Source organism: Stenella coeruleoalba (genome assembly GCF_951394435.1).
Source record: "Stenella coeruleoalba genome assembly, chromosome: X".
NCBI lineage: Eukaryota > Metazoa > Chordata > Mammalia > Artiodactyla > Delphinidae > Stenella > Stenella coeruleoalba.
In genome coordinates, this window is record NC_137152.1 from 110,082,658 (window position 1) to 110,098,618 (window position 15,961).

The following is a 15,961-nucleotide window of genomic DNA, read 5'->3' on the forward strand; positions in this document are numbered from 1 at the left end:
CCTTGTGATGAGAAATATTAAGATCTACTCTCTTCGCAGCTTTCAAATATGCACTACAGCGTAGTTAACTGTAATCATCACGCTGTACATTACATCCCCATGACTTATTTATGTTATAACTGGAAGTCTGTACCATTTGACCCCCTTCACCCATTTCACCCATCCCCCCACCCCAGCAACCACCAATCTGTTCTCTGTATCTATGAGTTCGTTTTGTTGTTGTTGTTCTTGTTGTTTTAACATTCTCTATTTAAATAAAAGAAATATTCCATCCACCAGTGACCATGGATTCCTTCTCAGGTGAAAATTACTACACTAGAGTTACCAATATGTAAGATAATATTTCACATAGATCAGAGTCCGTGTTTTAATATTATATTTTATGTAGCTTCACAGATGGAAGATGAATATGTAACCTGAGAATTTATTTCATTTTCTAGAAAACGGCTATATATAATTTTTTGGTACATAGTACCATAAAAAGATAATCAAATAAACTCCAATGAAATGTTCATCTAATGTAATTGAAACTGGAAATTTCTAGGAAATTATATAATAGATGTGGGTTGCTTGATTTAGATCTTGGGATTTAGGACTGGAATAGTATAATATTTTCTTGGATTTTCTCTTGCAGATGACTTGTTTAAAGTTCACAAGCTTAAGCCAAATGTGAAGTGGCGACAGGCTTTTGACAGCTACTTAAAAACTCTGCCTCCATACTACTTATTAGTATGTATTAACTCTATCCAATCAATCAAAAACTTCACCCCTGAAATAAGATAGTTTTATTTTTAATTTGTAAATTTGGGTCGCCATTGTCTTCTCAAATTATGTGTAAGAGCTTGGAGATGTCATGGCGGCACAAAAGAGGTCTGCTTATTTTATTTCCTTTAACTGCCATGGTTATTGTTATAAAACACATCTATGTTTCTCTTATAAAAACTAACCTTGTGAAATTATAATTTTGGAATTTAAGAAAAATAGGACTGGATTTATGTATTATATCAACTTCCCTTTTTAACTCTAGAAATTCGCACTATTGGGTTTTCCTCTGAAAAAAACACAAACAACCTCAAGACATTATATTTACTTATGGCTTGTTAAATGTGTCCTAGACACAGCATGAAGTAGGGGCCCTGGTTAGAGGGAATCCAAAAAGAGTAAAAAATCACTTGGTGTCATTTGGATTTTTACAATTTGAGAAAAATATTCATAATTATTTTGAACGAGTCATATAAACTAAATCAAGATTATCAAAATCATTTCAGAGGTAGATGTGGTAAACTTTAAGCCAAGTTTCTAGAGGTGAAAAGGCAGAACCTTAAGTGGTACCATTGGTGTCACTGGGAGGAGAAATTGGGGTGTGTTAGTATTTACCATGGCAGGAATGGGGTGCACAATAAAATGCAATGTGAAATGATTTTATGACTTGGGAATTAAGACTGAAAGCAATTTACCTGTTTGAATTTGCTGTTACTTGCTCTTCTTATCCCACTCTCTTCTGCTTTTTTTACTTTCTGCTCTTTACTTTTCTGCTATTTTCTTGCCACTTTTTAATGTTCCATGTTTGGTTTTATGTGCAGCACCTTGACTTCTAAGAAATGAATCATGTCCCTTTGCCCCTTATAACTGAAGTTTGAGTATTTTAAGATTTATTCTATTCTTACTGTTGTGTATTTTGTTTCCTTATAGCCATTAAAGAAAGCACTAAGGATGATGGGAGCTCCAAATCTGATATCAGATAATTTAGATTGTGGACTTAGTTACAGTGTTATCTCTTACCTTAAAAAACTCAGCCAACAGGTAGTATTGGTAAAAACAAACAAACAAAAATCCTTTGCCCTCAGAAGTGCATTTCCTTATTCTTTAGTATAACTGTAATTTTCAAATTAAATGTGTATATATTTCTACACTTCATGGATTAGTAATAATGTGATTCTCTATGGCTTCTAGCTTCACCATTAAACTGCAGTTAAGGGTCTGTCAGTATCATTTGATGCTGTGCCATTTCTCCTTTTGCTTGCCAGTTTGTTCTACCCACAAGCTGGTTGATATTTTGTGGCCTAGGAGGGGCAGAGGCTTAATAGAATTATCCATGGGTCACATTTTGTCTATCCTCAACCTAGTTTCTCCTCAAATCACGTTGGGCTAGAGCACCCCCCTTTTTAGGTCAGCACACTGAGGCATGGTGTGATTAATGACTTGCCTGAAATGCGTTTTTAGGCAATAAATATCAGTATGCTTTTTCTTGGAGAGGGGGAGATGAGACCAGTGTTCCTCGCACTGGAGGGTGACAGGCCCTCCATCTGTTCCCCCACCTCATTTGCATTATTCACCTTGTCCCTTGCCTGCCCCTCTCTATTAGTACCTCATCCTCCACTCACCCCTACTTATCGTACTTCTCACCTCTACCTAGCCCATTCTTGCAGGGTGGAAATGTTTGAGAACTACTGAGTTAGAGCTTTACTGCCATACAAATGTGTTATGTTACATGACAAATTAATGCAGCAGCTTTACTTTCTTCTTGTGCACAAATGTATTCCCAGGTAGGGAATAGTAGTAGCATTTGCAGTGACAATAATGCTTCAAGTTGGATATGTTTCAAAGTTGGGCCTTTAGAAAACAGAGCAAATAAGTGTCAGAGCAAATAACTGTCAGATTTCTGACACCAAAGAACCAAAATGACTCCACAATTTGGGATGCTGACACACCTTGCTAGGAACTGGCAAAAACTTAAGTATAGTCTGGAGTTTACCAGCTCCTGCCAGACCACTGTGCTCATAAATGCAAAAGAAAGTAAAGGCAAACCCAGATTTCTGATCTATCAAGTGTCCCCTTAACCCCTTTCCCTCTCTGCTAATAGATTTTTGTTGTTGTTGTTAAATGTTTTGTTTTGGTTATTTATTTATTTATTGATCTATTGATTTATATTTTTTTATTTGATGTTTACCTTAGGCCTTTAAGGCTGTGTCAGCAGGGTATGGCCAGAAGGAAGAATAGTGAACAGAGTTGAAACTCATGCAAGTTCTGGGGCTTTCTGGGACACGTTGCTTGTACAGTTTTATCAATGACCTTTCAGGACCAGTTTGTGGAAACAGACCCTTCATTTGCTCTTATCCCTTATTTCATGACTAAGTTTTTAAAAAGATAATAAACATACTTAATTCCAATAATTAGGGAAAATTTATGAGTATCTCTGACCAAGCCACAAGAAATTCAAAATTAATTTGGGCTTACTGGACATTGGTGGAATTCCACCTTTTAGAGAAAAAGAAAAGATCGTTACTAATTTATACTAGCTCTAATTACTAATTTAATTACTAATTTAATAACTCTATGTCACCAGTGTTCTTTGAACCATCTCAGATGTATGTAAATCACGAAATATGCCCAAATATATTGCTACAATACATTCTCAAGCAATATTTATCAATATGGTATAATAGTGTCTATTAAGAGGATTTTTTTTCTTGTGAGTTAGTAAGAAACTTACTGAGTACATATTACAAATTATTTACGTGGTAATATTTGTTAAGCATTACTTTTGGGGGGGTGGTCTGATATTAGAACTAAACACTATAAGTTTTTTTCAGATGTAATGCAATCTATGTAATCTGAATTTTAGTACTAGTGTACTTTTATAAATACAGAGTTTTACCCTTTATGTCTGGGTCCGAAATGAATATGTTCACTTAGACTAGATTTTACAGTAGCAAAATGTGATTTTACATGTAATTCTTACCCATGGTTTTCATTCTCTCCATGATTCAATCATAATTTTGACACTAGACAAGAGAAAAAATAAAGTGTATTATTTGTCTTTCTAGCCCCCTCTCTCTGTTTGCTGTGGTAGTACAGAGAAGCACAGGAAAATGTTTAATTATCCGTTTTTCTGTGATTTGCGATTGAAATTTGTTCAATGGGGTTCTTAAAGTATTATCTTTCTTAAGTAGTAAAAACAATAGTGATAATATAGATCTTTTCATAACGTACTATGTACTTTCATTTTAGACCAAACTAGAGTCAGAACGAATACTAGCATCAGTGGGGAAGAAACCTCCCCAGGAAATTGGAATCAAAGTGAAAAATCATTCTGGAGGTGGCGTGTCCTTGACTCACAATAAAAATTTTAGAAAACTATTGAAAGAAATCATAGGAGAAACAGCACCGAGACTGGCAGAATTGAATACCAAAGAATTTGCCGGCTTCCAAGTAGGGCTCTTAAACAAGGTAAACTGTGACATAAATAGATTGTTTGGGGTGGGGGGGTGGTAAGATCTGTGAAAGATAAAGGGGAGAAGGAACACGAGTAAGCAGAGAGAGCTTTCAGATCCCTTGCAGAACATTTGGTCCTAAACAAAATGTCCATAAGACATTTGGTCCACACCAAAAGGTCCTTGAAATCTGGTTCGATCCAAAACATATCCATGAGCATATTTGGTTCATGCCAAATGGTTTTGGACAGAACCAAATATCAAGGACCCTTTGGTGTGGACCACATGTCTCCATGGACATTTTGGACAGGACCAAGTGTGACCAATTATCAAGGATCTCTGGCGTGGACCAAATGTTGTACAGACATTTTGGACAGGACCAAATGTCTGCTAACCGTCAGATTACGCTGCTGAACTAACACTTGTGAGAGGGTGGGGGAAGGAAGGAGGAATGGGTATGAAGAGCCTCAGACATCAGTATAGCTTGTAGAAAATCTTAACCAGCCCAGAAGGGAAGCCTGGCACCACGATTTCCCATAGAGGAGGTCCACATTGGGCAGAACTGGCCAGGCCCTAACATCCCCCATCATCCTCCATCACTGGCTGGGGGCAGCCTGGGGAAGAGCACAGCCTGGGCTCCAATGCTGCCCCAGATCCCAAAGGTACTGGGGCTGGAGGTGGTCAGATCACTGCAGCCCTTGTAGGATCAGCCACTGCTTCCCGGATGGACATCCCAGCAGCTCACCTCCGTGGCTGCCGGCGGGCTACATCTAGATTACAAACAGTGGGCCTGCAAGGCTGCCCGCGGCACAAATCTCAGGATTTGATGTTTTAAATGACATATTGAAAAAGGATATTCCCAGTGGCTTTAATGCTCTGTGGGTGTATTAGAATTCAGAACAGAGCCAGCGAAGGCAAATTTTCCACTGGCAAAATTCTACTGTAGTTAGTTGTAATGAATATCCCTCTCTTCACTAAGATTTTAAGAGGATTAGGAATTATATTTCTATATTAAAAGCCTCAGGAGTAACTGAAATTGTTTCATTTCAAATAGGATTTGAAACCTCAGACGTATAGAAATGCTTATGATATTCCACGTAGAGGTCTTTTAGACCAGTTAACCAGAATGCGATCCAATCTGCTGAAAACACACAAGTTTATTGTTGGACAAGATGAAGGTAAGTGAACAAAGAAGTACTTTTTGTTGATTAGGAAAATGTCAAGTATGACTCTCACGAAGATGTTTATTGCATAACGAGTAAGTTATTTTGTAATCCTTTAATATTTATAATGCCTCTTTTCCTGAATCCCTTCAGCTACCCAGGCACAAGTTTATTGTTCTCGGGTTTAAGGGGAAGTGTGCATTAATCGGTGCATATATTATACTACACGTTGTAGCTCTTGTAAGTCTCAGAGCAACCCCATGAGATAGATGCTGTTTTTATGCCAATTTTTATGGACATTGGAACTGAGAGTGAGCATTTTAGTAGTTTGCCCAGGTTTAGTGAGTTGGAAAGTGGCAGAACCTAGGTCTATCAGATTCCGGAAATTGCATGCCCCGAAGCTATACCGCCCAGCCTACTGTGATGAATTCAATGCAAATTCCTCATTTACAGGAAAAGAATGAACCTGATATTGTCTAGGATAATTGGTGATGGTGTGTAATTCCCCTTTACTCCATTTTGCTCGATTTAAGCAGGGTCATTTGTCCATTAAAATGTGCAAATCTTAGCCTGGCCAACCTCCTGAAATTATACGCCATTTTGTTTTTGTTTTTGTTTTTTTGGCAGGGGGGACTTTTCTAGGAAGAGAGCCTGTAGATCTAATCAAATTTTCCAAGAGGGTGAGGCCCGCTAACCAAGATTCTCTGGATGATAAGAGAAAACCATGGAGCCTAGGCTCCTTTTTTTTTAAATAAATTTATTTTTAAAATTTATTTTATTTTTGGCTGCGTTGGGTCTTCGTTGCTGTGTGCGGGCTTTCTCTAGTTGCGGCGAGCAGGGGCTACTCTTCGTTGTGGTGCGCGGGTTTCTCATGGCGATGGCTTCTCTTGTTGCGGAGCGCGGGCTCTAGAGTGCAGGCTTCAGTAGTTGTGGTGCACGGGCTTAGCTGCTCCGCGGCATGTGGGATCTTCCCAGACCAGGGCTTGAACCCATGTCCCCCGCGTTGGCAGGTGGATTCTTAACCACTGCGCCACCAGGGAAGCCCTGAGCCTAGGCTCTTGAAAACACAAAATATGGGGGTTTGAGTTGGGATGGTGGTATAGGGAATGTCAGCCCATTCTCAAACTTGGTATGAAGAGTGAGGGAGTTGTTCTTGCCCTAGGGATTTGAGCTTGTAGGCCGTAGTGATGGTAGACTGAGTGATGAGTGGGATGAAGAGAGATGATTTTAGATCCAGGCTGCTAGATTCGAGATTTTAGACTGTCGGTTGCCAAGATACACAATGCTAAATCAGACTGTGATCATGTCCTCTCAAAAGGACCACACACTTCTGCTGTATAGTATCTGTTGCTTTTCCGGTGATTTTGCAGATTCCCTTCATAGTGTTCCAGTCGCACAAATGGGTAACTATCAAGAATATCTAAAGACACTGGCTTCTCCACTTCGAGAGATTGATCCAGATCAACCAAAAAGACTACATACTTTTGGCAATCCATTTAAGCAAGATAAGAAGGTGGGATATCTATTTCTATGTCTGCCTAGATCGTGATATTCTTGCAATAATTCCTTTCTTCTTGGCAACGTGTATGTAACTCAGAGGTTCTCCTTCTGTTTGTTTAAGAGATAAAATATGCCTCCAGGGCTCTTTGTGAATGGAAAGTGGGAGCCTCCTTATGCAAGAGTGTGTTGGTTAAACAAAGTGATAGCTGCCATTTACTGCGTATGTAGTAGGCGCTATTTTAAATGATAACATTGAATGCTCACAGCTGCAGATGAGTACTAGTCTGCCCTATAAAATGAAATCACAGCTCATAGTGGTCAAATGGTTCACCCCGAGTGACACAACTGATAAGAGCCAGGATTTGAACCCCCGTCTTTCCAGCTCCAGAGTCTGTATTTGTTCCCACCTCCACACACTAATTCCTTTAATATTGAGATCACTGTTTATTTCCTCTGTTTACATTATTCAGCTCTCTAGTGCTGTATCTAGACAGTTATAAAAGTATTCCTCTTGAAATATGAAGTACTAAGTGGTGTTGCCTTATTGGCTTGTTCTACATGTGAGATGTGTGCGTGAGATATACATGTGAGATGTGTGTGTGTGCATGCGTGCGTGTGTGTGTGTATCTCTGTGTGTATAAGTGAGAGATATACTGACTTGACCATATAAGCATGAAGACAAATGGAGATTATATCTGCATTCATAGAGGAGACCATTGTTATAAACGTGCAGACCGTGAAATAATGTCTTCTGTAGCAAAAGTAGACTGAAAGGTATTCTGCTTCACCTGAATCTTCAATTAACTGGAGTTTTTCTTAATCTTTCTGTGTCTTGGTTTCCTCATTTGTGGCACTGGAGATAACTATGACACCTAACTAATAGAGCTCTGTGGAGTATTGACTTAGTACCTGTACACCATTTAGAACATTACCTGACACGTGGTACATGCTCAGTGACTATGTTTTCCCCTTTATGTACTGTTTTGCTTTGGGAAATGCTTTGGAAAAGTCATTTATTATGATTTTATTCAAATAATGGGAGTGCGCATTCTTGGATTATCCTTGGATGAGAACAGCTTTTAGTTAACCTTCTATACTGCTGGCTCTCATCCTTTATCTAGTCCCAAGGGTGAAAAGCCCCCTCCCTCATTTCTGTCCAGCACCAAGGTGGACATATTTGAATCTCTGTGAGATTGCTGTTGGGGGAATGACATTTTCCATCTACCTGCCCATCACCATTTTCATGCAGCATTCTATACAGTGACTATCAATATTTCTTAAGGATGGGTTTAAAGCACACAAAAGGGAATGAATTCCCTTACCAAGGGTTGATGCAGAATGGTTTGTATCTTCTTCAGAAAGGTCACTGTGGGTTTATTCCCACTTTGGAACTCTCATCGCGTTGCTTATTCCCCAAGCTTTCTGGTTAATCATGATTGTGTTATGTTTGACCTTACAACAAGTTTCCTCCTCATTCCACTTAGACTAGATTGAAATTGAGTAGCGTTTTCTGAGAACAGTCTCTGTGGGGTATGGCAAATCTTTGGCCGATGATTAAGATCTATATTGCTGATGTAGCGTATGATTGTATATGCATGTGACGAGTTCGTGCAGTGTTGTCTTTAATGGAATATGTTCATTGATGTTTTCTAGGGAATGATGATTGATGAAGCAGATGAGTTTGTAACAGGGCCACAAAACAAAGTGAAACGTCCTGGAGAACCCAGCAGTCCTCTGTCATCTAAGAGAAGGCGGAGTATGTCCCTGCTGTTGAGGAAACCACAAACACCACCTACTGTAACTAACCACGTGGGCGGAAAGGGACCACCCTCAGCCTCGTGGTTCCCATCTTATCCAAACCTCATAAAACCCACCCTTGTACATACAGGTATAGAGTAGTGGTTGTGATTTCCTTATGGCCCCTAGAGGACTAAGACACTAAACAATTTTCTTTTCCTTTGTATTCATTTCTTTTGTATTCAGTTTTTGTTCGTTAAGTAAACCGTTATTAAACCATCTATGTGGTAGGTACCAAGGGCCCCGTGGGGAGTGGAGACTGTGTTTCAAGGATCTCAATATGTATGAGGGGAGGAAGATCCTTACTTTCATAGTAATTAACACAAGTTGGAGAAATGGCAAGAGATACGCCTGTTTGCTTTGCCAGGGCAAGGCGGAAGGATGTGCAGCCATTTGGAGTTGCTGAGTCAATAGGAGCAAATGGGCTCAATGAGGGATGGGTCTGCATGTGTGCTCTGTGTCCCCAATTCCTCTCTATGCTCCAGCCCAGTGCAGACTGAACCAGCCTCCTCCATTCCAATGGATGATGCCCAATACAAATCCCACATCCCACCATTTCTCTCCACTTTTCTGATCTGGGCTGCCCTCATGTCACCAAGCTACTCCAATAACTTCTTATCTGATTTCCCTACTTCCCATCTTCTGCACATCTAAGTCACTTCCTGCCCTGCAGACAAAGTGATCACGCCAACACAGAAATGAGATCACGCCACATCCATGCTGAAGACCCATCATCACCTTTCCTAGGCACTCAGAACACAATCTGAGCTCCCGACCCTGGTCTCCCAGCTGTGCACGACCTGGCCCCGCCATCCTCTCCTAACACGTGGCCTGTCGTCTCCTCCTTGCTCTCTCTGCCTCTATCCTTTGCTCTGTGCTCCCTGGCCAGTCCCCTCCCCGGGGCTCTGCATGTGCCCTTGCCGCAGCCTGGAGCTCTTCCTCTGCATGTGCACAGGCCGGCTCTCTCTCCTCCTCCAGGCTCTGCCCAAAGGACACCTCCTCAGGAGGGCCTTCCCGACCACGTGGTCCGCTGGGGCTCCCCTCCTGCTCTCTGTCCCATCCCTGCTTGCCTCTTCCCTAACACGAATTCCAACCGTAATAATTCTGTTGGATCGTTGTACACTTACTGCCTGGCGTCCCCATGAGCATGGAAGCTCCATAAGGGCGGGGATTGCTGGCGTCTGTCCTGTTGGCTGCCGCTCCCCGGCTCCTGGCACGGCGCCCGGCACAGAGCAGGACGAGTCAATGGAGAAGAGGTGTCAGACCTGGAGTAAAAAGAAACTCAGGTTTCTGAGAGAGAAAAGATGCATGAGGAAGATCTTATACTGACAGGGATTTGGGGTGGGGTGACGGGGGCCATACACAGCCTTCAGGTCTAGTGGCCACCACCTGTGTTTCCTCAGAACTTTGGAGGGAGAGAGGCGGGAGTTTGGCGGGGGCGGGGGCATGTAATCTGATGTCAAGCTCGGTAGAGCATGGCATTTCATAGGTAAAGGACAGCAATCATGCCACCAAGTGAGACTTGCTGCTTTTCAGCTTGTAAAGCACGAGCTGCAGCTCAACCCTCAGCACCAGGGACCTGAGCCTCTTTATTCGTTGTACTGTCTTACGTGGTTTCCATATGTGTTCATGGTGCCATGAAGAGAAGAAAGTGCGTTTGTCGTATTACTTCCTGAGCCCAATTTGAGGGGTCTCAGGCTCCATCTGGTACATCCTCTTGCTTTATGAAACAATTTCCTCAAAACTGAGGAGCACCGGGTGGTCCCTGTGGGGTTGCCATAATGCACCTACGTCACAGCTCCACTTGTTAATTTGGTTTCCAGATGTTACCGTCACTCACGATGTTCATGAGAAGATGGAAAATGGTCAAATCTCACCCGATGGCTTCTTGTCAAAATCTGCTGCCCCAGAGCTTATGAATATGGCAGGAGATAGTATCCCGCCCGACCAAGTGGATTGCCTGTCTGATGATTTCACTAGTCTCAGGAAAGATGACCTGATGCACAATCCTGGTAGTAATGCAGTCATAGGAGGAACCAAGAACTGCAGCGTCTCTGTAGATGATCGAAAAGTCTCGGTAACATCTGCTTTGGAAACTGGGCCAAATACATCGCAAATAACTCCTGCTATGGCACAAGGAATCAATGCTGATATAAAACACCAGTTAATGAAGGAAGTTCGAAAATTTGGGCGAAGTAAGTAGTGAAAGACCATCTATCAATAATATAATGGAGGTCCCTTTCCTTTTAGGATTCAGAATAGATTCAAGGTATCTCTTGAGGTACATTTTTGAGAAGTATTGGGTTTTCACATAATTTAAAATGATTCCTCTGGCTTTACCTAAAAAAGACCCAATACACCTTTCTCTTTTTCCCCTTACTTACTGTAATAGTTTCCTTTTGCTGCTATAACAAGTTATCACAAACTTCATGGCTGAAAACTGTATTATCTTCGAGTTGTGGAAGTCAGATCTGAAATGATTTTCACTGGGCTAGCAAGAAGGTGTTGGCAGGCCAGGGTTCCTTCTGCAGGCTCTAGGGAGAATCTGTTTCCTTGCCTCTTCCAGCTTCTACAGGCTGCCTGTGTTCCTTCGCTCGTGGGCCCTTCCTCCATCTTCAAGCCAGCAACTTAGCCCCTTCTCTCCTCTCTAACCTCTGCTCCCACCCTTACATCTTTTCTTTCTGACCAGCTCTACTGCCTCCCTTTTATAAGGATATTTGTGGTTACGTTGGGCAACATGTATAAACATGGATAATCTCCCCATCTCAAGAGCCATAACTTAATCACATCTGCAAAGTAAGGTCTCTTTTGCCATATAAGGTAACATGTTCACAGGTTCTCAGAATTAGGACATGGACAACTTGGGGGGCCATTATTCAGCAGGCCACATTTAATTAGTGTTTAGAGTTTCCATAGCAGATATGTGCGGATATCTTGATCTGAGTGTTTCAAATACAAACTATAGCTAACTTTCCACACACAAGGAATGATTACTGATGATGTGTAAAGACTGAATTTTATTTTTCATCCATATTTTTAAAAATACTAATTTTTTTAATATCTTCAGAGTATGAAAGAATTTTCATTTTGCTTGAAGGAGTGCAAGGACCTCTTGCAGTGAGGAAACAATTCGTTGAATTTACCATCAAGGAAGCTGCAAGGTGGGTGTAAAGAGGAACTCTTCATTGTGTTTTTTGAAGCAGGAGGGCTGCCCAATGCAAGACAGGCGGAGGGATTGGTGCTGCCTTGCTTTTCTTTTTTTTTTTAATTAATTAATTAATTTAATTTTGGCTGCGTTGGGTCTTCATTGCTGTGCACGGGCTTTCTCAAGTTGCGGCGAGCGGGGGCTACTCTTTGTTGCAGTGCATGGGCTTCTCGTTGCGGTGGCTTCTCTCATTGCGGAGCACGGGCTCTAGGCGTGTGGGCTTCCGTAGTTGTGGCACGCGGGCTCACTAGTTGTGGCACGCGGGCTTAGTTGCTCCGCGGCATGGGGGATCTTCCCGGACCAGGGCTCAAACCCGTTTTCCCCTGCATTGGCAGATGGATTCTTAACCACAGGGCCAACAGGGAAGTCCTGCCTGGCTTTCCTAAGCCCTGGCCCTCAGTCATAGTTACAACTGTCTGCAGAGGCGTTTAGATCAATACTACCTGAGGCCAATTCAATCATCCAGGTCTGTGGAGCCTTTTGCACTCCTCACAGTCTGAGGTGGGCTTGGGCTCTCAGCTGGTAATCTCGGTATTAGCTAAGCCCTATCTTTACACGGACATACATTTTCTATTTCCCATGTGAATGGCCATTCCAACTTTGTACCCCACACAGTGCCTCGCGCATCATAAATGCTTTAAGGACCTCTTGGATAATAAAATTTCTTTTTCTTTTTTAGGTTCAAAAGACGAGTCTTAATTCAGTACCTTGAGAAGCTACTAGAAAAAATAGAATCCCATCACCTTCTCAACAACGTTAATCACATCAACAGCAGATCATGATGTTAACGCAATGACCAAGGAGGAAAAAAGAATAAGTGTTCTGTGCTGTAGGATAGAATGGGATATTGTTGATTATCCTATGATGTTTTAGTCAAGGGAACTGCCTTCCAGAGGCTAAGAAAATGCAGTGGAGCTTTTTGTTTTCAGTTTATCTGGCAGGAAAAGCTGGCTTTTGCCCTATGAGTTTTCTTTGAAAGTATTAATTGGTTATTTTGTTGTTACTTTTCCCAATTGAGGAAGGTGATGTTATTAATCCAGCAGGTTAAAATCAGTAAACCCTGTCGCCCCTACCACATGTGATAAGGGTTCACTCTTGAACTTGGCCATCCTGGGCATTTCCAGAGTGACTAGGGGCTACGTGCAGGTGGGGCACTACTTGGTGCTCTTACTATGTCCTTTAGAAAGAATAGGTGTTCAGAGGCCAACTGGTAATCTTGTGTGTGCTGAACAAAGTTTTCAACCATTCCTAGTTGTGCCTTAAAACCATGCAAGATTCAGGACAGTTTGGATCAAAGAGTAAGAAAGCTGCTATTTGGGTAAGTTATTTCTCCATGGGAGAGGCAGGGGAAGTCACCAAACAATCTACCTCCAACTCTGTTCTATTTTGTCTAGAGACATTACAAAGTGCACCTGAGGCTGCCTCAACCCCTGACATTTGTTCTCGCATGTGACGACAGAAAGTCTTCAGGGGGACTTGTGCATTCTGTGCTTCAGAAGCACTAAAAGACAAAATAATGCATATATTTCCTTTAATGTTTATACAAAGGTTTATATGGAGCAGTATTGTTATCTTTGTATTAATTTGCAAAAATTTAAGTGTACAAAGAGATTTTGACTTGCATATATAAAATAAATCATTTTATTGATTTTTCACAAGGTCCCTGATGCTAGAGAAATTTCTAGTTTTCTGTTTCTTCTGATTTGTTATTCCTTTCAGAAAAAAAAAGTGCACACTGTTGTTGTTTTTATTAATAGATTTATTTTATTTCTTTACTTCTTTATTTTTTGGCTGCGTTGGGTCCTCCGTTGCTGCACTCGGGCTTTCTGTAGTTGCCGCGAACAGGGCCTACCCTTCATTGCGGTGCGCGGGCTTTCATTGCAGCGCCTTCTCTTGTTGTGGAGCACGGGCTGTAGGTGCGCGGGCTTCAGTAGTTGTGGCTCAGGGGCTCTAGAGCGCAGGCTCAGTAGTAGTGGCACACGGGCTTAGTTGCTCTATGGCATGTGGGATCTTCCTGGGCCAGGGCTCGAACCCGTGTCCCCTGCCTTGGCAGGCGGATTCCCAACCACTGCACCACCAGGGAAGCCGCCACACTGTTAAATTAAGATGTTAGCAGAAGGATGTAAACTTCAAAACGTCACTCACAGAACTTAGTGATATTGGTGAACGTGGTGTAGGGCACTCTGGGTAGGGTCCTCCAGGAACACTGGAAACACCGGGAAAACAATGATCGGAATCAAGTTTATTGGAACTCTGGAAGATCATCAGAGGTTTACAGCAACCAAGCGAATGTTAAGTCTGAAGAAGAGCCATGAAATGTGACAGGAGAATTTGCTGGCATTTTAAGTTACTCTTGCCCCAGCCCTTGCCTAGTAGAGCAGCTGTCTTGACGATGTCAGCGTGTATTCCAAGTGAGGGTTCCTGGCTCAGGCGGGAGGAGAGTAAGACCTTACTCCCAAGGAATTGTGTTTGTCTAGAAGGCTCCCTGAAGGACTGACGCAAGGGGATTTTTTGCTTTTCTGTTGTCTTAACTCTAAGCTCTTTTAGAGTGGAGAAGCAGCTATGTGAAGGACGTTCCTCAGAAACATTGAAAGGCAAGTGAATAAGCTGCCGATGCTTATGGCAAACAACAGACATGCCAAAATTCTGGAAAGAAAAACTGAGGAGTGAGATACTTTGGAAAAGTAAGGCTTTGAAATGCTCCCATGTATATCTGGGTATCTAGAAAACCATGTGCATGCCCAGGGCAGGACTCAGTCAGAAAAGACCGGAGAAGACAGTAAGATTTCACCTCTGGCTAATCTTTAGGGTCAGCACAATAAATGACTAGAACAACTAGTTAGAACATCAGTAAGGAGGGACTTCCCTGGTGGCGCAGTGGTTAAGAATCCGCCTGCCAATGCAGGGGACATGGGTCTGAGCCCTGGTCCGGGAAGATCCCACATGCCGCGGATCAACTAAGCCCGTGTGCCACAACTACTGAACCTGTGCTCTAGAGCCCACAAGCCACAACTACTGAGCCTGCGGCCACAACTACTGAAGCCCGTGTGCCTAGAGCCCGTGCTCCGCAACAAGAGAAGCCACCACAAGAGACGCCCGCTCACCGCAATGAAGAGTAGCCCCCGCTCACCACAAGTAGAGAAAGCCCACGCGCAGCAACGAACACCCAACGCAGCCAAAAATAAATAAATACATAAAATTATATTTAATAAAAAAGGAGCTCAGTAAGGAAATAGAGGCCTTGAACAGCACTATAAACCAATTAGGTCTAATAGACACCTATACAACACCCCACACCACAAGAGCAAAGTACATATTCTTCTCAGGTACTCATGGAGTATTCTCCAGGGTTGACCATATATTAAGCCACAAAACAAGTCTCAATAAATTTTATAACATTGAAATCATACAACAAATCTTCTTTGCCATAATGGAGTCAAACCAGAAATCAGAAACAGAAGTTGGAGCCTCACCTCATACCATATACCAAAATTAATTAAAATGAATCAGTACCTACCTATAAGAGTTAAAAACACAAAATTCTAAGAAGGAAACTTTGGAGTAATAGTTTTTGACCTTGGATTTGGCAATGGTTTCTTAAATAAGACACCAAACACACAAGCAACAAAAGAAAGATATAGATAATTTGACTTCATTAAAATTCAAAGCTCTTGTGCGTCAAAGGACTCAATCAAGAGAGTGTGACAGGGCAGCCCATAGGATAGGGGGAAATATTTGCAAAGCATATATCTGATAAGGGTCTAGTGTCCATTATATAAATAGAATTCTTTCAACTCAACAACATAATCTAAGGAAGAAATAGGCAAAGAACTTGAAAAGACATTTCTCCAAAGAACATATACACATGGCCAACAAGCCCATGAAAAGATGCTCAGCACCATTAGTCATTAGGGAAATGCAAATCAAAAGCACAATGAGATACCATTTCACACCTACTAGGATGGTAATAATCAAAAAGAGAAAGAGCAAGTGCGGAGGATGCAGAGAAACTGGAATGGAGCACTGATACATGGTACAGCATGGATGAACATTGAAAGCAGTATGCTAAGTGAAAGAAGCCA

General features: G+C 41.9%; 1 protein-coding gene across 7 annotated transcripts in view; it reads left to right on the top strand.

The window, feature by feature from the left end:
- INTS6L (integrator complex subunit 6 like) overlaps positions 1 to 13,557 on the top strand; it is a 48,955-nt gene extending 35,398 nt beyond the window's left edge. For 3 of the 7 annotated variants that reach the window (XM_079909821.1, XM_079909826.1, XM_079909822.1), the window contains 9 exons: positions 635 to 729; positions 1,693 to 1,803; positions 4,012 to 4,230; positions 5,269 to 5,392; positions 6,748 to 6,890; positions 8,531 to 8,765; positions 10,498 to 10,869; positions 11,742 to 11,835; positions 12,559 to 13,557. In XM_079909821.1, the coding sequence (XP_079765947.1) occupies positions 635 to 729; positions 1,693 to 1,803; positions 4,012 to 4,230; positions 5,269 to 5,392; positions 6,748 to 6,890; positions 8,531 to 8,765; positions 10,498 to 10,869; positions 11,742 to 11,835; positions 12,559 to 12,661 (1,496 nt within the window). In that variant the 3' untranslated portion in view covers positions 12,662 to 13,557. The remainder of the gene's footprint in view (positions 1 to 634; positions 730 to 1,692; positions 1,804 to 4,011; positions 4,231 to 5,268; positions 5,393 to 6,747; positions 6,891 to 8,530; positions 8,766 to 10,497; positions 10,870 to 11,741; positions 11,836 to 12,558) is intronic. The other 4 variants (XM_079909823.1, XM_079909824.1, XM_079909825.1 and 1 more) reach the window with 4 other exon arrangements.
- The last annotated feature ends 2,404 nt before the right edge of the window (positions 13,558 to 15,961 follow it).